Genomic DNA, 27,192 nt, shown 5'->3' on the forward strand with positions numbered 1-27,192 from the left:
CCGAAAATAATTTTTTCAGAATGATTTGAAATTTTTTTATTTAATGTTTTAACACTTTACCGACCGATAGCCTATTAATCGACTGTTTTACCGGCTAACGCTTACCGACTGATAGCCTATTAATCAACTGTTTTATCGGTCGGCGTTTACCGACCGGTAGCGGTTGATTAATCGGCTATCGGTCGGTAAAGTGTTAATAACTTTTTAACGAAGCCTCAATCGAAAAATTGATATTCTTGATATTCGACTTATTACCAATTTTTTTACATACGAAGGTTCATATAATAATTATAATAATTTATAGAAGTGACAGTTGCAGTTTATGATTTGAAAGATCAGCTATAAGTTTCGTATAAATTTTAATTTTTTTTAAATATGATGAATGTTTCTTCTTCAGAAATGCCAACAGAATCCTATTTTTGGTAAGGATTTCGTACTAGATAAAGAACATTTAGTAAAAATACTTAACACTTTACCGACCGGTACCGATTGACCCTAGATTATATATCTACTTTTTCTTACAAGAATGTTAAATGAAACTTTGCGACAGTGGTTACTATATCGTTCTCTTTCTGTAATTACAGGGTAATTAAATCTAGTGATATTTTTTATTTTCATGACAACCGATTAATAAGCTACCCGGTCGGTAAAGTGTTGAGCGGTAGAAAACTGATTTATCGGCTATCGGTCGGTAAAAAGTCGATTAATAGGCTACCGGTCGGTAAAGTGTTAATATAAATATTTAGAACCAAAAACAATTAATAAATTGTTTACCAGCAATGGCTTTACGATCGTCGTGTTGAATCTCATCGTCGCTGTTTACTGGCCTTTTATCGATGCTACGCAGAAATCGTGACGTTATCGAAGGGAAACTCTGTTTAGAATTGTTCATGTATTTTTCACGTATTGCCAATGCTTGAACCAGCATCTGGGATGCCTGTTGAAGGTCTTCCAACGGCACCTAAAATATACATAGCATTATATTAGTATATAGTATATTTCGCGAGTCGATGAATAATTATTTTTCTACTTTGGTTTAACTACTTTCAAATATTAAATATAGTTATATTTTTCAAAACTAACATGTTAATACGTTCACTGTCTATGACCCGTATATGGGTCATAACGCCATAGTTTTCTACTTTGGTTTAACCACTTTCAAATATTAAATAATAGTTATATTTTTCAAAACTAACATGTTAATACGTTCACTGTCTATGACCCGTATATGGGTCATAACACCATGGGTTTTCTACTTTGGTTTAACCACTTTCAAATATTAAATATAGTTATATTTTTCAAAACTGACATGTTAATACGTTCACTGTCTATGACCCGTATGTGGGTCACAACGCCATAGTTTTCTACTTTGGTTTAACCACTTTCAAATATTAAATATAGTTATATTTTTCAAAACTAACATGTTAATACGTTCACTGTCTATGACCCGTATATGGGTCATAACACCATGGTTTTCGATACGCCGCTAAGAGACCGAACAGCGAACGTGTTAAATGTTCGCTGTTTTCGAAATAAATGCATGGTTCCATTTTTCCGAACGTTTCAGGGGAAAAAAATAAAAGATACTCGGGAACGTTCGAAATGACTACAGCTGTTGTTCGTCAATCTTTGAATTTCGCTTTACGTAAATGATACGTTCCCCGAAGTTGTCCGAAATGCCACGCTCTCGCTTCGTATATTTTCGGTGAACCGAATAAGAAAGTAAATGTGACCCTTTCTCTCTCGACTCGCCGAAGATATCCGAAGTGAATTCGCGCTCACTTCGGGCAGCTTCGGAGAATTGAGAAAGATGACGGGTGTCAGTTTGTCCCGCAGGACTTGGAAAGTTTATCTGTCACGAAAAAGTACAAAATTCATCCGATAACAATTCGTCGAATCAGGAGCAATGTGTCTAATATTGCTCGATATGCGAAGAAGGATAAGCGAAGATTGAGACGATCAATGTATGAACAATTACATGAAGAATTATTAGAAATTATTAACGTGGTTCGTACAAAGTAGGATGCTTCGCAATTTTATCTCTGACGCATTGCTTTTGGTGAAGGTTACCGAATTAAAGGAAACCATGGCGTCATCTTCTAATTTTAAAGCGAGCAAAAGATGGCTCTTAAAGTGTAAACACAGATGCAATAAAAGCACGTATTTGGCGAAAAAGCCCAGTAATGATGAACAAATTAATGGAAGAAGAAGATGCACAATATGACCGAAAGTGATCTTTTATGAAATTATTGTACTATTGAGAAGAACACTAGTAAAAGGGAACGAAAAAAGTATTAGAGGTTACAAATGAAAAAAGGAAAGAATAACAGTCGCATTTATGTACCAATGAAACTGGGAAACGTAAACTTGAACCGTTGCCAATTCAGAAGTATAAGAAGCCAAGAGCTTTAAAGGACCAATTGGAAGTATTGCCAGAAGTTTTTAAATCACAGAATGGATGGACCAAAATTTATTCACAGAGTGGTATTGTAGGAATTATTATATTCAAATCGCGCGCGAAATCGACGAGTTCGCGGATCGCGATTTACGATAGCGTCGCGGCGCTACTAGCGCCACTAGTACGCGAAGTGCTCGCGTGCGACAATTAATTTGCTCTTAGTTACCGAACGACCGCCAAGACGAAACCATACGTATACGTATAGTGTGTCTATCGCCAGATCCGTGCCCGGAAAGTAAGTATAAATATCTTAAGTAGTCGTTTTGCGTGTATTCTTTTGAAAATAAGTTCCTACAGGATGTAATGTGCCGTATTTTTCGACATCTTATGCAGTGAAACCCGGTGATTTTTACAAGTACCTTAATGATTCTTAAAATGAACATCGCTCTAGGATTGGTATGTTCACTTTTCGTACAGCGAATTTCGACATTAGCAAATGTTTATACACAGCGATAGAGCATCAGAGTTGCCTTTATCTTTTGTCGACCAACCGTGGGCGACAATCGAAGAAAAGAACAGCGGAGTGAGAACGGAGTGAGAGCGAATGAGAAAAACGAACGACAGTCGAAGGAAAGAACACTTTATGAACCGTAATTATTTATTTTGATTTAACCAAAATTTAATGTATTTCATGATCGTTTCATCATATACTATTATATTATTAAATTATGAAATAATTTATCGTAGTGAATAGCATATTTTTGAAAATATCTTTCCAAACTTAATAAGTTGTAGTCTTCAAATACTAGATGGCGGGATCTGACGGAAAAAACCGAGCGCGCCGGCGATTTTTCACGAAGCATTGCGATTCACGCTTCACTGAGCTTTGTAGGGGATCCCCCCCGAGTTGGTAGGGATAGAAACGTTCAATTTACGAATCACGTCTGAGGTTCGTTCTAAGAATCATTACTGATTAATTACCGATTATAATTATGTATTATATACAGGGTGTACGGCCACCCATGGGAAAAATTTTAATGGGGGATTCTAGGGACCAAAATAAGACAAAAATCAAGAATACTAATTTGTTGATGGATGCTTCGTTAAGTGCCTGTAGACAGGCAACCTGCGTACAGGCGCAACTGTTAATAACTTTTTAACGAAGCCTCGGTCAACAAATTGGTATTCTTGATTTTCGTCTTATTTTGGCCTCTAGAATCTCCCATTAAAATTTTTTCCCAGTGGTAGCCGAATACCCTGTACAATAATATATTAACACTTTACCGACCGGTAGCGGTTGATTAATCGGCTATCGGTCGGTAAGCGTTGGTCGGTAAAAGAGTTGATTAATACGCTATCGGTCGGTAAGCGTTGGCCGGTAAAAAAAAGTCGATTAATAGGCTATCGGTCGGTAATGTGTTAAGCATACCCCGGAAGTATCTTCCCCCGATATGGAGACTCTTTGAAAATGTGGTACGAAGTCATTTTCTTCGAGATTGTACAGATGATCGATGTCATCTGGTACGCCAGGTCCAAGGGAAGGTTCATAAAGGCTACGACGTTCCTCTAAATCCTTGGCGGCTCTGAAAGAATACCAAAGACATGATTTTTTTATTTGTAGAAACGATGAAATTCGAATAAAGGTATGCCATGACTTAATATAAAATAGCGAAGATACGCGTACAAACGTAATTTTACATAAACACATTGCATCCGCTTGTAAAATTCACATTATATAAATTCTTACAAAGTCGTCCCATAAGTAATTTCTTTTTATGCGTGTTTGAAATTAATTATAACATTGCTAAATTACGTCCTTATCTCAATTCCTTTCATCGAAATCATTTTGTTCAAGTTCAATTTCAAATTTGAAAAGTGCAATGTACAACAACACGCTTATTTTGTGCCGAACGTATTTCTGATATATAAATTCAAATATTATTACAAAAATTAATATAATAAAATAAGTTTTATAATTTATTTAAAACATTAATATTGTACGTTTCATATTTTTTACTTATAGTGACAAATTATTTAGGCTCGAGGTAATAATAATCACGATAGTGATAATCATTGTTTAATTTCGTTGACTCAGAACGATAGACATTTTTCAAATGTATCACCAAAAAAGTGAATTTCGTTGAGGCCATAGTATCGTATTTAGAAAATATTTCTTTAATCTTTTTGATATTTTTCGAACTATCCATCGAGAATAGTTATTTAAATATTGCAGTAGTTCCATCTCGGTCAAACAAAAGCTATTCTAATATTATTCAGAAAGAACAAAAGGGGCGAAACAAATGGCGGGCTGAAAATCATAGTAAAGTTGCAATTTGTATAAAATTGTATAAAATTCTGTTACACATTTCAATTTTCATAGACAAACATATTTAATAGCTTTTTGAATCTATAAACGTGTATATATAACTTCGCATGTACATAGAATTCTTTCAAACGATAATTCACAATAGTTTTTAGTTCCTTGATGAACGATTTATTTACAGGTAATTACCCAAATGTATATCATTTGATTTTAATTAAATCTGTTCGTGCATGCAATGCTTGCAAATAGAAACGGAATTCTTTTAAAAAACTCGACTTCCTCTCGGTAACACACATTTAATGAGCACGCGGCTTCAGTTACAGACGAAGGACACACGGTACAATAGTAGTAAGCCAAAAGAACTCCAGGTGGCGCGGAAACAAATGGCGCTTTATTTCTAACGGAATATGTAAGGAATGTAAGACATGTTGGTTTTAATATACAAGGCTTAATAATGTACGTAGTTTCATAGTTGTGAAGCTTGACACAAAGAACTTACGACGTGTCAGATTCGTCATTGTACGATGAGAAGTTAATCGATCCGTCTGTCGGAAACGCATCTACATCCCATCACGGTTCGTGTATAATGTAAAACACCGGGACAAGCAGAGGGAATTTTAAACAGGCATCGATCGACGATAAAAATGTTGATTTTAATCTTATTTTAAATTACAGATATATTTAACTACTGGTTAGTATTTGATTTTAGTACTAAACTAAGGTGTCTACAGTCTGTCTAAATCCTAACCTAAAATAACAAACTTTATATAAATATTAAATATATAGTGACGATTCTTAAAATAAACCTCAGGCACGATTCGTAAGTTGAACATTTTTATTCCTTCAAATTGGGGTTATCCCGTAGGACCAGCGACGTCGTGAAAGACATATTGGTTCGAAGGAGAAATATTCAATTTACGAGACACGTCTGGAATTCATTTTAAGAATCATTATTGTAATGTGGTGACATTCAACTGTTTCTGTTTTCACAAGTCTCGATCCACTTTCAAATGTTTAGAGGTATTTGAAACTTTTACGTCCGAGTTTTAACCTCGTATTATTTAAGTACTCGTGATAACAATTCTACAGTAAACTAATATACAATTTCTACCGCAGATGTTCGTAACAACCAACCCGAGGGAGAACCCATTAAATTATCGAAAGCTACGTCTGCTGGATAACGATGAACATTCGATATTCACGAGGAAGAAAAAATTGTTTCGATATAGCGAACCATCGATAGGATGTGGCGACGCTTCCCGATTTCGCCGCTAGAGGGACACCCAATCGTTTCTCTTGCTCGCAGGAGCAAGCATTTGATACCCATGCTGGTACACTCTACGGTAAACAATGGAACATTCGGACGTGTTTAAAGATTTTCCGTCAAGTTTCGACCTCGTCTTACTCAAATACTCATCAAATAATGATAACTTTATGATGATTAACACACAATTTCTATTGCAGTCGTCCACTCACATTGGATCCGATTATGGCGACGTTCGTACCAATGGTTGAAGCGGAAAGAGCGACGATGAATTTGCTATACACGTGAGCTCGGTAGAATCGAGAAATAAGGTGAGTGTGAGCCTCATCTTCTCGCTCTCGATACATCTGTAACCCAAATTGTTGTCGGCAAGTGATATTTGTTTGTCAAACAAATTTTAATACTTCTTGACCTATAAGGAACGAAAGTATGAGACGATTCTTTAAAATCATGGTTGCGTCACGAATTTACATGATATTTAAATATGTATGTTTAGTTTTCGAGATATTTCCAAAACATTGTCGTTACTCCATAAAATTAAATTCTAATACCATCGGAATTAATTTAAACGGGTAAAAAACTTTATTAATTTGTTATTTTCAAATAAATAAATCAAATAATAAAATAAAATTTAGTTAAATTATTTTTCGGATTCTCCACGGATATCGTAGTTTCTTAAAATTTTAAGTCTCTTTTTGGAAAAATACGTGCTAAAGCTCATTACTTTTTCACCCCCCCTCCCCATATCTATATTTCTCTTCGATACTGAAGTACATACAGTCTTTTGTAAAAAAAAAAACCATCAAGAAATATAGAGATTTAGGGCAAAGCCACTAAACAGTTACCTTAATATACGTAAGAATATAAATGACAATGTTTAAAGTAGAATATGTGAAAATGGTAAGTTTATACAGGGTGTTCGGCCACCCCTGGGAAAAATTTTAATGGGGGATTCTAGAGGCCGAAATAAGACGAAAATCAAGAATACCAATTTGTTGATGGAGGCTTCATTAAACAGTTATTAACAATTAAATTCAACAATTTCAAATCGTTCTGGAAAAATTATTTTCGGTTGCGGGGGTCAATTGCAATCATTTTTGGTCATTACACATACCCCCGAAATCATACGCATTTTCAAGAAAAAAATTCCTGACCGAAAATCTAATGTGAAGCCAGAAATGCACCCCCGAAATTTCATATGACTATTTAAAATGTCATAACTTTTGAACGGATCGAAGGATTTTAATGTTTGAAAAGCCAAATAATGCGTATTTTAGTGAAGAATATGTAGAAATTCTAACAATATTGAAAAAGTTATTCCTTGATCCCGTAAAATGAGAAAAACCCCATGAAAATTGTCCAATTTTCAAACAGCCATAACTCCTACAATAGTAAAGGTATCTCATTGAAATTTTTTTCTGAAACAGAGCCCATGAGTACCTACAAAAAAATATTAGACAACTTTTCTGTAGAGCGTGAAACAAATTTATTAAAAATGAAAAAGTAATTTAGGTGCCTAAATTTTTCGACGAAAAAAAAAAATTTCAAATCGTTCCGGAAAAATTATTTTCGGTTGTGGGGGTCAATTACAATCATTTTTGGTGAATAAACATACCCCCGAAATCCTACCCACTTTCTAGAAAAAAATTCGAGAAGGTGTGAAATTTTCCGACGAAAAAAAGAAATTTCAAATCGTTTTGGAAAAATTATTTTCGGTTGCGAGGGTCAATTACAATCATTTTTGGTGAACAGACATACCCCCGAAATGTTGCGCATTTTCGAGAAAAAAATTCAGTACGGGCGGAATTTTAAACGTTAATAACTTTTTAACGAAGCGTCAATCAACACATTTTTATTCTTGATTTTCGTCTTATTTTGGCCTCTGGAATCTCCCATTAAAATTTTTATTTTATATTAATTATAGGTACAATTTCACTTCTTTCACGATATTATAATTTAAATAAATATATTTCGGTATACTTCAAAATATTTGACACGTTTTCTTCTCTTTTTCTTTTTCGTACATTGTTTATATCGACTTTAAAATCGTTGCATATATTGCAGACCGATTCCATGTGTCTTAGGCCCGGCAGTTTGCGTGTAGCGGATATACGCCCGATTTTTGCAGAGCAACCCTAGTTGACACGAATCCACGAAGGTAAGCGAACAATGGTAGTTAAGAAACGGGTAGAAAAACGAATGTCGCTTGCCGATAATAATTTGGATTTCAGCCGTGTCAAGAGCGGGAAGAATAGATTCACATTCGCCTTCGTTCTCGACACCACGACGCTGCGCGAAGTACCGTGCGCACGTACACACAGCACGCAGTATATGCTGCTTTTTCCACCGACCTGCTTGTCGTTTCCGACGCACTCTCTTTTCCCTTTCTTTCTCTTCCGCTTCAACCTTCGAACAAAGGTCGCCATAATCAAATCCAATGTGAGTGGGTGTATCCTTAAGAAGTACTGTTATGCGTAAACATCACTCCTTTACACTTTTCCTCAGCACTCACTTCGTGCATGCTGTGAAGATCCTGCTATTTCACGAGGGAACCTGCCCTATGATCCTTCCACGACATAACAGTACAACTAGTAAATGGATGAATCTACGTTTAGAAGTAAGTTGAAAAAAAAAGAATAATTTTACTTCATTTAATGATGTTTCTTGGTAATAATTGCAATTCATTTGGCGCGTTTGGCCATTAGTCACTGCCCCTACTTGTTCTTAAGTCCAAGTTTTACTCTATTGCGCGCAGTAGTATCGGGCAAATAACGAAAAAAGATGACACGAAATTTAATGGACGACCAAATTATTAGCGTAGAAAGAAGAACTGAATCGACTTTTATTCTTTAATGACGATTGGATTACTAATAATTGGGATGTTACCCACAGTCGATACGAGAAATTGTAGAACGAGTCGAGTTCGATTTGTGAACTAATTCGTCCAAGTTTCAGTTCTCCTCGATAATAGTTCATCAAGTATTTTGATTCATCTTTACAGAGATTTACTGTTTTTTTATTTTACTGAAGTCTATTCACGCTAATATTTATATTAAATGTGTAAAGATATATCGTGTCCAATGTAACATTTTTTTAGTTTCATAAAAAAATGCATTACTTATGAGACGACGTAATATATCTTTCTACGTATAAAAATTGATTGTAGAATAAAATTCTTCGTTAAGATAACGTCGCACAGTGGCGGAGAAAATAATAAGACAAAAAAAATATAAAAATTCGTTAAAATTGACATTCTCAAAATGGTTCCTGGCTTTAAAGCCTTCAACAGGGTCATAGTGCTAAGGTGACCATAAGTCCAGAATTTGTTGGAGTTCTTTGTCCCGTTTCTTCTGATAATGTAAATAATTATTCAGTTTGATCACAACTGTCCAAACAATAAAAATAATACCACCTTCCGTTTTGAAAAAAATTGAGGAACTACCTTTTTGGCCTAACAGTCTCCTTAAAAGAATTTGTTGTAAATGGAAACATCAGCCCTCCTGAACTATTTAATAATAATAATAAAAAAAGGAAAACAATATTAAATCGATATATTCATTGGTTTCTTTGAGAGAACATCTCGTAACATTTTAAATAAACTAAACGGTATATATAATACTTGACATTTTTATCGATAGAAAAAGTTTAATTTTTAAACTTTTTTCGAATAGTTATTGTTTATTAGATTTTTTTTTTTACAAAACAATTCATAGTGTGAATCACCTACGATTTTAATAGCAAATTTTCGGGTTATATTTTTTAAGATTCCCACTTATAAATATACGTGTATAGAGGGTGTCTCAATAATATACGGTCGTACTTCAGTGAATCTACACACTAAAATAAGTAAAAAAAAGTGTCATATGAACATATATGTCCTATATACCTTAGTTTCCGAGTGATGGATGATTGAAGAAAATGTTCGAAGTGTCCGCCTCATGCCTCAACACACACTAGTTCACGTCATAGCATTGTGTTTCTGCAATCTCTCGAAAAAACGCCGAATAAATAAAATAAATATATGTATATACATATATACATATATATAAATATACAAATGAAGTCGATATCTTTATTGGTCTTTGAGTAAACACCTGTAAACACTTCATTTGGACCACACGGCGCACAAACACACACATTTTACTTTTTGCATTCAGTATTAACGAACGTAAATGTAAAAATATTTATTAACTCAAAATATATGTATTCTTATATATTTATATGATAATTATTTGGAATAACACCGACTTCAACGACACTGAAATATGTCGTCGGAAACATAATTTTAAGTAACAATTTTTCTCAATACTGTGCGTCATATATTAAATATTTGAGACGAGTGTAGGTTAGGCTTGGTACAAAATTATGTTGTTTTTATTGAAGTTGGTAAATTTCATTTATTTTCGTAAATGTTCTTCAATTTTGAATTAGATACAGTTGAATGATAGGCTCCGTTGGGATCAGTAATTGCTTCCTGTATTATCGACGGTCGAGTGCAAGTTAGTCGCGTCGCGTCCAGAGTGTGCGCAGTAGAGCGTATAAAACGATAAGCGAAACAGAATCGTCATGGACGCGAGAGAGATCGCAACTAAATGTACGTAATATCATTTTCACTTTGCCAAAGATTTGTAATTCAGTTCACTCGTTCGTCAAGGAAATATTCGTGGTCATATTTTTGTTTTTAAATACGTTGTTAGGGAGATTCTCTCGTGCGGCTTCTTTCTTGAACAACAAACTTTGCCTTGCGTGAATATTCGTTTCACCAAAGTTAACCTAAACCACCGATTGTGTTAGAATCGATTAAGTTTCATGTTTAATCCGTTGTGCATTGTTGGTTGTACCGACACACGTACGACCAAAATTGAACGTAATGGTAATAAATAAATTTTCAGAAATATTTTGAAAAGTTTTTAAACAACGTGTCTCCCAACAAAATACATATTTAAGCGTCATTGAAATCGGTGCTATGGAAATTTTTTCGAAATATGTAAGGATATTTATTGCACTTATGATTCGAAAAAAAAAAAGAATTTTAAATTCTCCCGCGTAATTTCACCCCCCGAGGATCAACCGTCCCGAATTTCATGCTGAGAAATATGGTCACCTTAGTAGTACACTTCGGAATAAAATTTCTAAAATATCAAAAATTTACTGTTAAATTTTCGTGTAATTAAAAGATACCTCCTCTTTACGATACCACTACAAATTTCATATTAGTATGTTCGGCCACCTCTGGGAAAAATTTTAATGGGAGATTCTAGAGGCCAAAATAAGACGAAAATCAAGAATACCAATTTGTTGATGGAGGCTTCGTTAAACAGTTATCAACAATTAAATTCAAAAATTTCAAATCGTTTTGGAAAAATTATTTTCGGTTGCGGGGGTCAATTACAATCATTTTTGGTGAATACACATACCCCCGAATTCCTACCCACTTTTTAGAAAAAAATTCTAGGTGTGAAATTTTTCGACGAAAAAAAAAAATTTCAAATCGTTCTGGAAAAATTATTTACGGTTGCGGGGGTCAATTGCAATCATTTTTGGTCGTTGCACATACCCTCGAAATCCTAAACACTTTTGAGAAAAAAATTCGAGTAGGTGCCGAAATTTTTGGGCGAATTTGAAAAGTTTCAAATAGTTTTGGAAAAATTATTCTCGGTTGCAGAGATCGATTACAATCATTTTTGGTCATTACACATACCCCCGAAATCATACGCATTTTCAAGAAAAAAATTCCTGACCGAAAATCTAATGTGAAGCCAGAAATGCACCCCCGAAATTTCATATGACTATTTAAAATGTCATAACTTTTGAACGGATCGAAGGATTTTAATGTTTGAAAAGCCAAATAATGCGTATTTCAGTGAAGAATATGTAGAAATTCTAACAATATTGAAAAAGTTATTCCTTGATCCCGTAAAATGAGAAAAACCCCATGAAAATGGTCCAATTTTCAAACAGCCATAACTCCTACAATAGTAAAGGTATCTCAATGAAATTTTTTTCTGTAACAGAGCCCATGAGTACCTACAAAAAAATATTAGACAACTTTTCTGTAGAGCGTGAAACAAATTTATTAAAAATGAAAAAGGAATTTAGGTGCCTAAATTTTTCGACGAAAAAAAAAAATTTCAAATCGTTTTGGAAAAATTGTTTTCGGTTGCGGGGGTCAATTACAATAATTTTTAGTGAATAGACCTACCCCCGAAATCCTACCCACTTTCTAGAAAAAAATTCAATACGGGGGAAACTTTAAACGTTAGTAACTTTCTAACGAAGCCTCCATCAACAAATTAGTATTCTTGATTTTCGTCTTATTTCGGCCTCTGGAATCTCCCATTAAAATTTTTCCCAGGGTTGGCCTAACACCCTGTACATTTATTCGCCTTATCGCAAATCAAATTAAAGAAGGTATCAATTAGTCGCTTTTCGTGAGCTAGCTCGCTAATTACGAATAAAATGACAAAAAAAAAAAACACGATAAAATGACATTGTGTTTATTTTATTTTTTGTGCCAACAAGTTGATATTGATTTGCAGAAAGGTGAATATGATCTGCAAAATGGTTAATTTGCCGTGCAAAACCTGTAATTTATTAATGTATGTAAGCATGTTCATGAAAATATAAATTACAAATGTAACTACTGATCCGTCGATGGGATCGTAATTTTGTATCAGTGTATCGTAATCGATGGATTTTGTTTTCCAAGTATCGTTAGACGTAAAAAAATTTTAATTTCGATAAAGGATTCAGCATACTTAAATAAATCTAAAATTTGCATGTATGATATATTTAGATCGTTGCTGGCAAGCATACGCCATCAAAAATGTTCAAACTTCTATTCACCAAGGATAAGGCTACGAAAACTCAAAATATTGACTTTTCAAAGTAACAATTTTACTACCAAACGATAGAAATAATTCAATATGTACTAACTAAGACAATCAAAATATTTGGCGTATTACGGATGGCGTTTTCCTCCAGGGAATACGAGCAAATCGTTACTAGCACATTTTTATTTTACCTCAAGAGTATCCTATTATCCCTCAGCCATCGTTTCGATTCGTTCGCACCAGCGAACATGTTAGATAATTCTTCTTGGTCTTTACTTCCTTGTATATGTATACGGCTATACCGCCAAAAAGATGAAAACATTTCGTAAGGATATCTTCCTTTCTGCGTTTATTAATCTTATTTCTTTGTTTTCTTTATTTATCTCAATACTCCAAAGAAAAATTTTCATTACAAACATTCAAACAAACAGAACGATACTTCAGTTTCTCGTTTATTAGTTTATATTGTGTTTCTTATTTTTAAATTTTATTTTATTCAATTCCCGTTCGAGTATTTTAATTGTGTTGATAAACTCGATTTTTACCATCAATTTACAGATCATTGTACGCGTGAAACATTTTTTACGGGGTTTCAAAAATAAAAATAATCCTTCGATTATTATATATACATAAATCATTAATTTCACATGAAAATTACGTATAGATGATTTAACTATTTACTGGCCAAGTTGACATTGTTACCGGGCGATAACGCTTCTTCGGAATGATAAACCTATTTGGTATAAAAAGCTATACACGATCACGCCACGAATCAATGAGACTTAAAATGGAACAGATTCATAGCGTTCGTCCATACGTTCGCTACAACTCCAATAATCCTACGACAACTCGGTCGAAATCTATTAGAAATTGTAAATAAATTTGACCCTGGGTTCGTCTGAAAAAGTACGCGATCCGGAAAAATATTATGTCAACGAAATGAAACCACTGCAGTCGTAGAGAGATGCTTGAAAAAAAATTCTGAAACGTCTATTTATGCGCCGTTAAATAATGCAACAAATTTTATACAGAAATCACGATCAAAGTATTCGTTACGCGACAACGAAAATTCGTTAATTTAAAAAAGAAAAAAAATAGCTTGGGGGAACAAAATTTGCGATTCGATCGTCGACGTAACAGTTTTTTTTCTTTAAATCCCGTCGATTACATTTTTTCACATGATCATAGATGTCACAGCACAATCAACACAATTCTCAAGAATGAAATTGCTACAAATCGATACATTGACTCACATAGTCTGACATCGGTTTAACACTTGCGCGAGGTCACGGAAAGGGTAATTCGAGAAACGATCGATGATTTTCTACGGTCGTCCACGGGCTTAAATTATTTTTGTGGTCCTAGACCGAAAGTGTGATCTGCGTCGCATGCATTGCGTCACGAGGGGAGGGGGGGGAAAAAAAAAGATGTGGCACTCCCTTGACGGTCGCACGACGACTGAGCAAGACGACCGACCGTGTGGACCGCCGGAGGAGCAACCAACCCCTTCTCCAGCCCGTATACATACGGTACTGTGCTCCGTTGACTTGGTGTCCCGCGAGGCGGCACACAACGATACGAGTCGGACCGCCCATTTATCTATCTCGCTCCCTTGCACTCAGGCAGTCTACGTGTGTGTGTGTGTGTGTGTGTGTGTAACTGCCGCGACGAATAGCGAACCAGAGTTCAATGCGTACGTGGGAATACGTGTATCCCTCCTACTTTTCTCGCATTCCTGCCACGGGACTTCAAGTCAGCGGAGTACAGTACACATAATGCGTTATCGAAGTGTACCGTATATGTATACAACCCATTTTTGCTGACGTAACCTTCTGCTCCGTTTTCACTTATTATCTACCTCGAGCATCGACTATTTACTATTTATTACGAATGTCGATTATGAGATAGAATCTTGGAAACTGTTGACAATACTAAAAAAAATGTTGAATGGTTTCGAGGGCCACATAATCTAATCTCATTCTTTCCTAAATGAACATGTAAAGAACTTTGTTTTCTCAAATGGAATCATATAGATTTTTGTTAGAATTTGTGCTACGCGCCACTATCATCAACGCGCCTTCACTTGTTCCTTTTCCTAACTTCAGTTTATTCCATATACCTTCATGCAATCGCTTATACATTGTATACACGTTTTTCCTATGTAGTTTGTAATTAAGTAAATGTAGTTGTTTTGTTCTACATCATGTTTCAATCTATTCATGCACCTATCGAAACAGGTTATGGGCCCAGGTGCTGCCCGTAAGTGAAAATATAAAATATCTAAACCTAACCTCAAAATGAGCCACGTGGGAGGTACGCAACACGTTGGAAAATTAGACGAATCAAATTACGAGTCACGGAAACTCCAGATGAAGAGTATATTGATCCGTAATGAATTTGTGGGAGTATACGAATGGAATTACACTTAAAGATGAAAGAAACCAAGTTCAATGGACAAGTAAGGATGAAAATGCATTAGCACTAATTTTCTTATCTGTATCCAAGAATCGATTAAACTGTATTAAAAAGTGTAATACATCATATGATGCTTGGAAACGATCAAGTAATATACACGAGTCCAAAGGCCCGGTAAGGAAAGCAGTTCTACATAAACAATTGTATCGCTTGAGAAAAGAGTCAAAACATGACACGATATATAAATAGTTTCCTAACTGTTTCGATAGACGCATGAAAAGATTGAAACAGGATGCAGAACAAAACAACTATATTTACTTAACCCTTTGCCGTACAATGACGAGTTTGACTCGTTACAAATTCTTAATGTCAAGTTTGTCATGAGGCTACTCGCTGGTCATTAAGTCTAATGTATTAAAATCATCACATTTTTACATTGACGAGGCGTTCCTAAAACAAATCTATTCTTTTTCATGGCCATTCCTTGTACGAGCAAATTTAAAAACATTTGAAAAATTATTTGGAATTAAATCGTACGCCAAGGTGTTAATTATGAGCTATATAGGTAAAACGCGTTGGCTATACAATATATAAGCAATTGCATGATGATATATAGAATAAACTGAAGTTAGGAAAAGAAATAAGCGAAGGCGTATGACACAAATTCAAACACATTTCCTATGCAAAAATATTATGTCACCCATGGCGAGAAAGCATCAGTTTAGAAGATATTTTAATTGTAATATTGTAAATTAGTGGCGTAACAAGAATATTATTAAAATATCCTCTGAATTAATGATTTCTCGCCCGTAAGTGATTCGGTAGTTTTATGTAAGGGGTCGCCCTAATTGATGTACATATAATTTCATTTAAGAAAAGAAACTTGACCTTCGTATGCCCCCCACGCGTCCATTTAGGAAAAGCTTACTTGCATCAGCAGGTTATGTATGACCTTTTACCTGAAACATTTGTCAATATCATGATCAGTTTCTAAGATATGTGATATATAGGTCAACCTGTAGATGGCATTAGATTTGTTCAGAATATTTTTCATAAAATTTAAATAAAATGGAATGAATCAAGTTAAGGGAAAAGAATGTTAGACAATTAACAAGCTGGTACATGAGTCAACCTGTAGATGGCGTTAGATTGTTCAGAATATTTTTCATAAAATTTAAATAAAATGGAACGCATTCAGAATGTTTGAATCAAGTTAAGGAAAAAGAAAGTTAGACAATTGTACGTTGCACTCGATGGGGAACGACAGGATTTTTAAGCAACGATTTTCATTGTACAAAAATACTACTTAATACAAACGTACATAATTTTTTCTCTGATAGAGCATAGAAAATAAATTCAACGACATTAACAGCTACGTCGGTTCCGATGATTTAATCTTGCAATATTTGCGTCTAAAGACAAATAAAATTTGTTACAGATTCGCGTGGCGTATCGATTCGTAAACATTAGCGGTACTTGGAAGCGATAAACCAGTGAGAACAATCGCTTAGTCTTCCTTCGTTTCTATTCCAAGTGTGAAAGCTAACAGAATGCGTTATACAGGGCAGGAAAAATATTCCATACAAAAGTTTGTTCTTTTTTTTTTTTACGTAGGATAACAATCTGTAAATAAAAATATAGGTTTCTACATTTAAAAAAAAAAAGTTATTTTTCAAACGTCCACCAAATAAAAAATAAATAATATATATTTTCCCCCTGAAACTAAAAAACTTTTGTATTTAATATTTTTGCCAAAATTGTTTTCGAGATACATGGATTTAAAGTTTTCAAATGAACGTTTAAGAGACACAATATACATAGTCGGATATTTCATAAACGGGAAAAATAATAGTATAATGATAACATTTATGCTGAGGACTATTTTTTACAAAAAAAAGTAAGAATGGATTGAATTGCATAATTTTGCTTCGTTTTGCAAGGGATATTTCTTATTATATAAGATTAAGGTTTCCTCAAGTTATGTCACTTGTTATGTAGGGTTTCACCTTTTTTCGGATACTACAAATTGGATTTCAAAGTATCGCTTCGACATTTGAAACAAGATAAACTGCACAGTGATCAATTCGTAATACAGGCTTACGAAGCGCGTAACACGTAACAACAGAACATTTTCGGAAATATTTAACTATATTTTATAATAGAGTCGATTGGACAAATTTTATTCGAATGACAGCGAATAAAAATAATAAAACAGTTTGAAAACTAATTTCCGTTTACGTTTCGTACGTGAATTAATTTTGCAAATTACAATTTAAAAATGCCTATAACATGACAAATAAATCTAAAGGGGGATGTTAAAAAAGCATATTTTTGGCATTGCCTGAAAATGAAAAATTCATAAAAATTACTAGAAGTTCCAAATTTTAAAGTTACTGGATTTAAAAATTCCCTATAGCACTTTCTCCTACGCTAAAGTTTCGTTTAAGATTTTCTGTGTGTCGGTAAATTAGTATGTTTCGCTTTACTTTGATAGCATGCTTTGCAATGTGTATAATTCAGACCAGTAATAGTTCTTACGTGCTAGTTTTTTTTAGGGACATATTACTGTTAGCACTAAAGCGCCACCTAGAGTTCTTCTGACGTACTTACTATTACACCGTGTGTCTTTTGTCCGTAACGAAGCCTCGTGCTCGTTAAATGTGTGTTACTGAGAGGAAGTCGAGTTTTGCTCATTCGAATCCCCAAATTTCCACGATTACAAGATACACAAATCTTATCCGTTTGCTATTTGCACAGAATTTTTGACAGGATTTAACACTGTTTGACGCTACAAATTCAGATTAATGTGGCGAGACCTCAAACGAACGTAAACAAGTTCTTATCTTAAACTCGATATTAACTGTAACATGGGATCCTCAACATAAACAAATATTCGAGTACAAGAGCATGGGCAGACCTCACAACCGGGGCAGAAAACAGTTATGATTGTTTTTGGTTATCATAAAGCTACATCTCTTTACTTTGATTTGCCACAATTTGTTGTTACTTTAAAAATATACAAATGTATGTATTTTTGGTGATAATAATTGAAAGTTATTGAACGTATAATGGATACACGTATCCACCAGTGCTCGCAAAGCGATGAACACGTTGTGAGTGTTGCTCTCACGTAGTATTGATTATTCGATACTTCGAATTTCCTGGATTTCAAAGCCAAAATTCATCTGTCCGTAATTTCCCGACTAATTTTTAATTTTCCTAAACTTTCTCATAGTTTATTCGAAGAAATGGTGACATTTTTTGTTCCCTAGAAAAATCCTGAATGAATTTTTCATTTCCAAGCGATGCCAAACAATGGTAATTAAATAAAATTTTCCCAAAAGCTAATCTAAAAGATGTGGACTGTTTATAAAACGTACACCTGGTATGATTTAGAATTGGAATCAACGACGATTGAATTACTACTCTTAATTTTCAATTGAAATTAACGATTACGTTATTTTTAATTATTAATCGAAATTAACGATTAAAATTATTTTGATTATTAGTCGTGTAGCGTCGCCTCCCATGCTCGCCACCAGAGGGATCGCGCTCTCACAAGCGCTCCACCGACCCCTCGATTGCTATATACAGGGTGTTCGGCTACTCTTGGGAAAAATTTTAATGGGACATTCTAGAGGGCAAAATAAGACGAAAATCAAGAATGTCAATTGGTTCATTACTAAGTTATTAAAAAATTTGAAACATTCTGGAAAAATTATTTTTGGTTACGGGGCTCAATTACAATCATTTTTGGTGAATACACATACCCCTGAAATCCTATCCACTTTCGAGAAAAAATTCGAGTAGATACTGAAATTTTTAGACGAAATTAAAAAATTTCAAATTATACTGAAAAAATTATATTTAGTTACAGAGGTCAATTATAAGCATTTTTGGCGAATAGTGATACCCCGAAATCTTACGCACTTTCGAGAAAAAAATTCAGAAATGCTACCCTAAAAATGCGTATCTTTAAAATGTCATAACTTCTTAACGGATTGGAGGATTTTAATTTTTCAAGATGCGAACAACGCATATTTTAGTGGAGAATATGTAGAAATTCTAACAATATTGACAAAAGTTGTTCCTTGACACCGTAAAGTGAAAAAAACCTCCCAAAATTGGTCCAATTTTCAAACGCCCATAACTCTTACAATAGTAAAGGTATCTGATTGCAATTTTTGTCCGAAGCAGAGCCAATAGATACCTATAAAAAACTATTAGACAACTTTTCTATACGGCGTCAAATAAAATTACTAAAAATCAAAAACGAATTTTTAAGAAAAATCCCTCAATTTTTCGACGAGAAAAAAAATTTCAAATCGTTCTGAAAAAATTATTTTCGGTTGCGGGGGTCAATTACAATCATATTTGGTGAATACACATACCCTCGAATTCCTAAGCACTTTTGAGAAAAAAATTCGAGTAGGTGCTTTTTTGTGCGAATTTGAAAAGTTTCAAATAGTTTTGGAAAAATTATTTTCGGTTGCAGAGATCGATTGCAATCATTTTTGGTCATTACACATACCCCCGAAATCATACGCATTTTCAAGAAAAAAATTCCTGACCGAAAATCTAATGTGAAGCCAGATATGCACCCCCGAAATTTCATATGACTATTTAAAATGTCATAACTTTTGAACGGATCGAAGGATTTTAATGTTTGAAAAGGCAAATAATGCGTATTTCAGTGAAGAATATGTAGAAATCCTAACAATATTGAAAAAGTTATTCCTTGATCCCGTAAAATGAGAAAAACCCCATGAAAATGGTCCAATTTTCAAACAGCCATAACTCCTACAATAGTAAAGGTATCTCATTGAAATTTTTTTCTGTAACAGAGCCCATGAGTACCTACAAAAAAATATTAGACAACTTTTCTGTAGAGCGTGAAACAAATTTATTAAAAATGAAAAAGGAATTAAGGTGCCTAAATTTTTCGACGAAAAAAAAAAATTTCAAATCGTTTTGGAAAAATTATTTTCGGTTGCGAGGGTCAATTACAATAATTTTTAGTGAATAGACCTACCCCCGAAATCCTACCCACTTTCTAGAAAAAAATTCAATAAGGGGGAAACTTTAAACGTTAGTAACTTTTTAACGAAGCCTCCATCAACAAATTATTATTCTTGATTTTCGTCTTATTTTGGCCTCTAGAATCTCCCATTAAAATTTCTCCCAGGGTTGGCCAAACACCCTGTATGCACAATCCTCGACCGACTTCCCAATAAGCAGAGCCTGCTAGAAAGCCTTACTGAAGAGTCCTACTACGAAATTCTCCGAGTTCCCACCCGCAGCAAAGCGGCGCCACAATCGCGATTAACGATTAACAGTAATAATACAATCGTCGAAAGAATAAATTGATTAATGTTTTAACTATTGACCAATTTAGCAATTATACATGTTTAACAATTATTGATCGTATTAGAAAGTAACAATTTAATCGTGAAAAATGAAAATTGAAATTGATTTTACTTACTTAACGGTCAATTGCCTTTGTATCAAGAGCTTCTTTTCGATTTGTTCGATCGGAAATTGTGGAACTTCGTAGGGGGCTGAAATTTCATTGGGTAACTCGTGCGGGACGAGTCTCAATGAGGTTCCACCACCTGTAGCTGTCGCGTTACCTTCCAAACCGAATACTGGACTTTCGCTTCCTGTAACGAAAAATTATATAGTACAGATCCAATGTGTTTTTTTCTTCATATACGTTGAACTCTATTTTAAATTTTATTTTAAATTTTACAATTATTAAAGGAAAATTAGGATTCGTTAAATTGTTTTCTTAGCTCGAATTATATATTTTTACGATTTATTTATCATCGTGAACGCATAGCGTATACTTTCATTGTTATAATAATTCCTAACGTAAATATACAACGTTACGTTGCGTCCGAAAAATTACCATTGTTCTCTGCTTGCTCAGTTTTCTGCAACCATTCCGTTACCGAATTTCGTTTACATCCCGTCAAGTATTCATTATCATTACCCAGTACCATCTTGTGACTCGTTTTATGCGTCTAGAAAGATTTTTCTCAATTTTAATTATCGACTTTATCTAATTTTTACTATTCGTGATTCGAACCTGCTGATCGTCGTATTTTGATGCATCGATGCAACTGCATCCCTTTTTCAAACGGAACTCTATAATTTTCATTAGATTGTTCGATGCAGTTTTTTAAAATCTTTACAAAAAACTATTAAGATACTTAAACCCTAAATCTAATAGTTCAAGAGTTACAATACTTTAAAATTTATACAATGAAATTTGAAAATGTTTGAGACACAACATATACCATATTTCGTTTCTAATTTTCGACAACAGTTTACGCAAAATACGTACGCAGAGCAAATGATTTAATGTTAGCTCGAAGACATAATTGTAGTCAAATATACAGGGTGTTCAGCCATCCATGGGAAAAATTTTAATGGGGGATTCTAGAGGCCAAAATAAGACGAAAATCAAGAATACCAATTTGTTGATGGAGGCTTTGTTAAAAAGTTATTAACGTTTAAAGTTCCGCTCGTACTGAATTTTTTTCTCGAAAATGCGCAAGATTTCGGGGATATGTCTATTCACCAAAAATTATTGTAATTGACCCCTGCAACCAAAAATAATTTTTCCAAAACAATTTGAAATTTTTTTTTTTCGTCGAAAAATTTAGGCACCTAAATTCCTTTTTCATTTTTAATAAATTTGTTTCACGCTCTACAGAAAAGTTGTCTAATATTTTTTTGTAGGTACTCATGGGCTCTGTTTCAGAAAAAAATTTCAACGAGATACCTTTACTATTGTAGGAGTTATGGCTGTTTGAAAATTGGACAATTTTCATGGGGTTTTTCTCATTTTACGGGATCAAGGAATAACTTTTTCAATATTGTTAGAATTTCTACATATTGTTCACTAAAATACGCATTATTTGCCTTTTCAAACATTAAAATCCTTCGATCCGTTCAAAAGTTATGACATTTTAAATAGTCATATGAAATTTCGGGGGTGCATTTCTGGCTTCACATTAGATTTTCGGTCAGGAATTTTTTTCTTGAAAATGCGTATGATTTCGGGGGTATGTGTAATGACCAAAAATGATTGCAATCGATCTCTGCAACCGAGAATAATTTTTCCAAAACTATTTGAAACTTTTCAAATTCGCCCAAAAATTTCAGCACCTACACGAATTTTTTTCTCAAAAGTGCTTAGGATTTCGAGGGTATGTGTATTCACCAAATATGATTGTATCAAATTGGTATTCTTGATTTTCGTCTTACTTTGGCCTCTAGAATCCCCCATTAAAATTTTTCCCAGGGGTGGTCGAACACCCTGTACAACATAGTATAAATCGCAAAACGTTTTTACTATTTTAATAAAACTTAAAATACAGGAGAGATTCATTTAGAGATAATATTAAAAAGTAACCGTTCTAAAATAGTTAACTCCAGAAATGAAGTGACAATAAATGGAAGAAATAAAAGTAATAAGAAAGCCATATGTCAACCACACGAAATACTGCTTTAGGTGATACAGTTTATCGTCCTTCCACAAGAATACGGCACAGCGTGTTTACATCCCCACTCTTGCTGCAGTCCGCTGATTGGCTGTCACCGATTTTCGTCACCGTTTTCGACCAATACCCGTGAGTCACAGCAAGAGTGGAGATGTAATCACGCTGTGCCTTCTTGTTATGGAAGAATGGCACTTATAACCTATAACTCGAAATATCCATTAGCGAATGAATCTTTTATAAGCAAGCTTTACGATCAAACGAAATATTAAATCCAAGCAACAATTTTATCTAGTAACTGTTGGTTGCAGAATTTTGAACGGCGACGAAATAACAGTTAGACATATTTGACGCCCTCCATTCTTTAAATAGTGTTATTAAATAAGCACAACCGGAAGCGAATAAAAATAATTTGGAATGTTCCAGTATTTGTAAAATCCTTAAATGAATGTAATTAATTCTTTTTATAATTAACAAATTTATAACGTTTATATTTGTTAATTTTACTTTTTAACCAAATTATTGTCTTCGCAAGTAATTTCCAAGTTTATAAACATTGTAATGTTGCTAGATTTTGATGAACGAAAAAGAACTCTGGTCGTACGAACGAAAAATTTTAAGCAGCGGGGATTTATCGGGATATATTTTTTGTTTTTACATTTATAATTTTCATTCACGCTCTCGAGTAAACACCGAGCATCGGTTTATAAGGTATCAGCGTTATCAGACGTCGATAAAAAATAATAACAAAATCAATATGCATGCTGACGTCATTTCTTTTCAACATGGCGGCCAATGGTATGAAATGAAGTATTTTTAAATATGAAAAACTCCTCAGCCCATCCGTTTGCGTTTCTTGGAATCTACTTATCTTGAAAATCTTTGGTACAATAAACTTTCTTGTTTTATTGTATCTTTTGCTTATCAATCTTTAAAATTTCATTGTAAACTCTATTTGTCAGATAAAAGGTTGTTACTTTTCCTTGCAAGTACGCAGAGTAGTTTTGAATATATGAAACTATCGATTTAGCTAATGATCTTTACATCGTCTCAATTCTTTCCAGCGAAGTATATAATAGTTTGCGTTAATGATTATTTACACAAACATTTTATCTTTATACTTTTGTTTCATTTTCAGACCAATTTATTCAAAGTACATTCAATTAGAATAGTTATAAAAAAGAGGTTCGTTGGAATCCACTAAATCTTATTACTATTTTAATTTCCCTTAAAAAAACTAGCTTGTAGGTCGCTCGAATCAATTCTTTTGTTTGGTTAAACTCGATTCAATTTCTTACAAATGTCTATATATTATGAAAGCTAATCGACTCTAATTAAGAAAAAGATCGTAATTACAAATTGATAAATATTTATACGGATAATTATGTTTAGCATTATTACAATTAAAATTTCCCACTGTTATTATCGATAAACCTGTGCTGCTCCGTTAAAGGAAATATCCATTTTCCTCCGTTGGCTAATAAACTTTCTGTGAATACGCATTATAGACTTTTATAATGAAAGTAATATATATAGATTATTAATACTGTTTTACTAATCTTAACAAGGAATATTTCCAATTAATTTTAAGTGATGTACAAAAATGTTAGTCACGAAATATTTAAACCTTTGCATGCTATTTGTGCAATATTTAACTTGCACTAATAGAAACTGATTCAACAAATAAACAAAATTTAAAGTATAAACATTTATGAACTTTTATCTGTATTTGTTAGTTACAGAAAAATCGTCAGATGTACATATGAACAATTGTGTTTCTAAACTGTGCAGTCGTAAGAAATTGTTAGTTCTTGTTCTTGGTAAGAAAAGCGAGACGCGCGAGGATTACTGAACGTTTCTGCGCAGTATTGCTCCTCCGTCGTCCCATAATCGAATTAGTCGAACATGTACCGTTTTCGTATCTATAAAAAGATTTTTTGCGCATATATTTAGATGAACCGGTTCCAGTTAGCAATGTCAACTCGTTAACTTTCATAAGAAAAATGTCTAGCTTATATCATTGACGGTATAATTCCAAGAACGTTAAAAAAAGACCTTGGATGCAATACCGCCGACTACCAAAAATAAATCGTATCGATTTGTTTACGTACTTTCCATAGTTCACACTTCCAGATAAGATATGACATACAAGATAATTTGTCAAGCGTATCACAAAGAAAAGAAAGAACAAACGGCACTATTTCATCGTAAAGCGAACATCATATTTTCAACGATGAAAAGAAATAAAAAAAATATATAATGTCCGTGAAAAACATTGCATCGTTAATAATATTTCGATCATTTGCACGTTCACGTTAATAAACGCAATTAAGAGCAAAGAGTCACGACCAAACGTTTACCGTTTGGTAAAATTTCAATTGTATTAAAGAATTTTAATCGTGCACGTGAAAACTTGTTAAGGAACATAAACGATCAACATTTCGAAGATTCTTAGAAATTTAATTAATAGTACCACGCTCTTGTCGTTTCGTACCGTCAATTGTGACTTTAAATTGCAACGCGACACGAACACACAAATATATCACGCACGTTTCTCGACGGAAATTGACACTTTTATTCGACGAAATATGTGAGAAAAACTCTTCCGAACCGACGGTAGAAGGAACGAGGCGCGCCTAGTTCGTACTTTAGAGGGCACTGACCACCTTAACTCGTCGCAAGCGTCGAATACACTAACTATAAGCTATAATCTGTAACGTGGAGTTAGCGCTTGGCAGAGTCTACCAGGTAGACATCCTAGAATTATTTTTCACGTATCTCTATATACTGAATGCAGCACGGGTACTTGAGGAGGTTCTGTGCCACCATGGGGGCAGAAATTACCATAGACGCCACCCCGTCGGTGATTTAGGTACTACGTTTCTGGGCGGTCAATTCAAAAATAGATATTCATATGTAGGTTGCAGATATGATATTCTGGGTCTCTTAAAGGCCAAATTGATCAACTATGAAAAATACGAGGTAAAAGAAATCGATACTATAAACATTATTTAACATTTGACATTATTCATTTGAAATTGAATTTACTGAAAACGAAGTTGTTCAATTTGTCTTCCGAGGGGCTCATCTATCTATCTATCTTCTCTTCTATATATATAAAAATAAGTTGTCCTATGTTCGTGATTTTATAACTCGAGAACCACTCAACCGATTTTCAAACGAGTACATGCGTTGGAAAGGTCTACTTTCACTGATGGTTTATAAAAAAAAATACATCGAAAAATTTCTACGAATATGCGTTATACGCGCACTTTTATGATGGTGTGTTTCCCCTATATAAAATGTATTTTTTTTTCTTTGTTCGCGCAAAACTCAAGACCTATTGAACCGATCTTCCTCAAATTTTGACACGTTATTCCTGCATACTCTAGGACGGGCATAGGCTATGTAGCATGTCTCAGAAGCGCGTTATTAACATGTAATTTATATGCAAAGATTTCATGTGTACGACTGTTGGCAGACCACGTGACCCCTGTATACGACGGTCTACTTGCGCGCGCATGCACATATTCGAGCCCGCGCGATACCCCGCCCGTAGCAGTACTGCGATGTTACCGCCAGGTGGCGAAGCTTCTCGAGCGCTTTCTCGCGAGAGAATTGCATTATCGCGGATATGTATGTCAGGACGATCGTCTGGTTACAAATTGCTTTTGCACAAGTTCGGGCGTAGCCGTGACGGGGCATGCTAGTATAATGATATACGAGATATGTACATAAACAAATATTGTTTATTAAGCATAGAATCTTAAAAAGTGGAATACTATCTATATTATTATTCTTGTAAAATTAAATATAAAGAATATATACATTCTTTTCGATTGAAATAACAAAACATTTCACACAGAATATAGGATATAAGTATATTGTTTATAAGTGTATAAGTGGTTTAACATACAATTTTAGATCTATAAAATCAATATTTCTTACAAATATTAGACATATTTATAAATTATATGTGGATTTGAAATTTACAGTATGTGCATACTAATATAGAAATATAACATTGCATTAAGTTAAAAACACAGTTTGGTGATGCTGCAAAATTTGAAGTGGCTGCATCTGAAAAAGAATAATTTGATAAATTCACGATTAACAAAAGATTTTTATCAGTCTTTAGGTGTAGTATACGTTTATAAATTCTGTGCCAAGATTTCAGACTTTCTCGTTTTTTGGAAATCTAAACAATACATTATTAAATTAAAATACTATACAGGGTGTTCGGCCACCCTGTATATTACTCCCTTATCCTAGAGCCAAAATAACGATCTACAAAATTCACGGATAATTTTACGTTTAACTGATACTCACTTGTGAAAGAATACTTACGGCGTCGGCCATTTCCTTTTACAAATTACACACCTAACCATACAAGATATTTTAAATCACACTCACTATTATATCGCAATGAATTTACTCTACTCTCAGCGTTGCTG

The 27,192-nt window shown here is 33.9% G+C and overlaps 1 protein-coding gene and 1 long non-coding RNA gene across 10 annotated transcripts in view; one reads left to right on the plus strand and one right to left on the minus strand.

Annotated features, from left to right (window-relative positions):
• Positions 1-27,192, minus strand: part of LOC122399736 (AMP deaminase 2) — a 41,745-nt gene that overhangs the window by 10,871 nt on the left and 3,682 nt on the right. Inside the window, exons 1-7 of one of the 9 annotated variants that reach the window (XM_043400645.1) lie at positions 24,850-25,185; positions 21,322-21,380; positions 21,142-21,256; positions 20,716-20,893; positions 13,010-13,114; positions 3,828-3,981; positions 775-961 (exon numbers count right to left, since the gene is read on the minus strand). In XM_043400645.1, the coding sequence (XP_043256580.1) occupies positions 775-961; positions 3,828-3,981; positions 13,010-13,114; positions 20,716-20,893; positions 21,142-21,256; positions 21,322-21,380; positions 24,850-24,856 (805 nt within the window). In that variant the 5' untranslated portion in view covers positions 24,857-25,185. Of the gene's footprint in view, positions 1-774; positions 962-3,827; positions 3,982-13,009; positions 13,115-14,071; positions 14,602-20,715; positions 20,894-21,141; positions 21,257-21,321; positions 21,409-24,849; positions 25,186-25,211; positions 25,415-27,192 lie in introns of those variants that run through there. The other 8 variants (XM_043400647.1, XM_043400646.1, XM_043400644.1 and 5 more) reach the window with 8 other exon arrangements.
• LOC122399739 lies at positions 5,701-10,021 on the plus strand. Its single transcript, XR_006259286.1, has 4 exons — positions 5,701-6,064; positions 6,186-6,296; positions 8,050-8,602; positions 9,877-10,021. It is a non-coding gene; the product is annotated as an uncharacterized LOC122399739 (long non-coding RNA).

The sequence above is a fragment of the Colletes gigas genome, unplaced genomic scaffold (assembly GCF_013123115.1).
Source record: "Colletes gigas isolate AHSC1104 unplaced genomic scaffold, ASM1312311v1 Colletes_gigas_Sc00015, whole genome shotgun sequence".
NCBI classification, from domain to species: domain Eukaryota; kingdom Metazoa; phylum Arthropoda; class Insecta; order Hymenoptera; family Colletidae; genus Colletes; species Colletes gigas.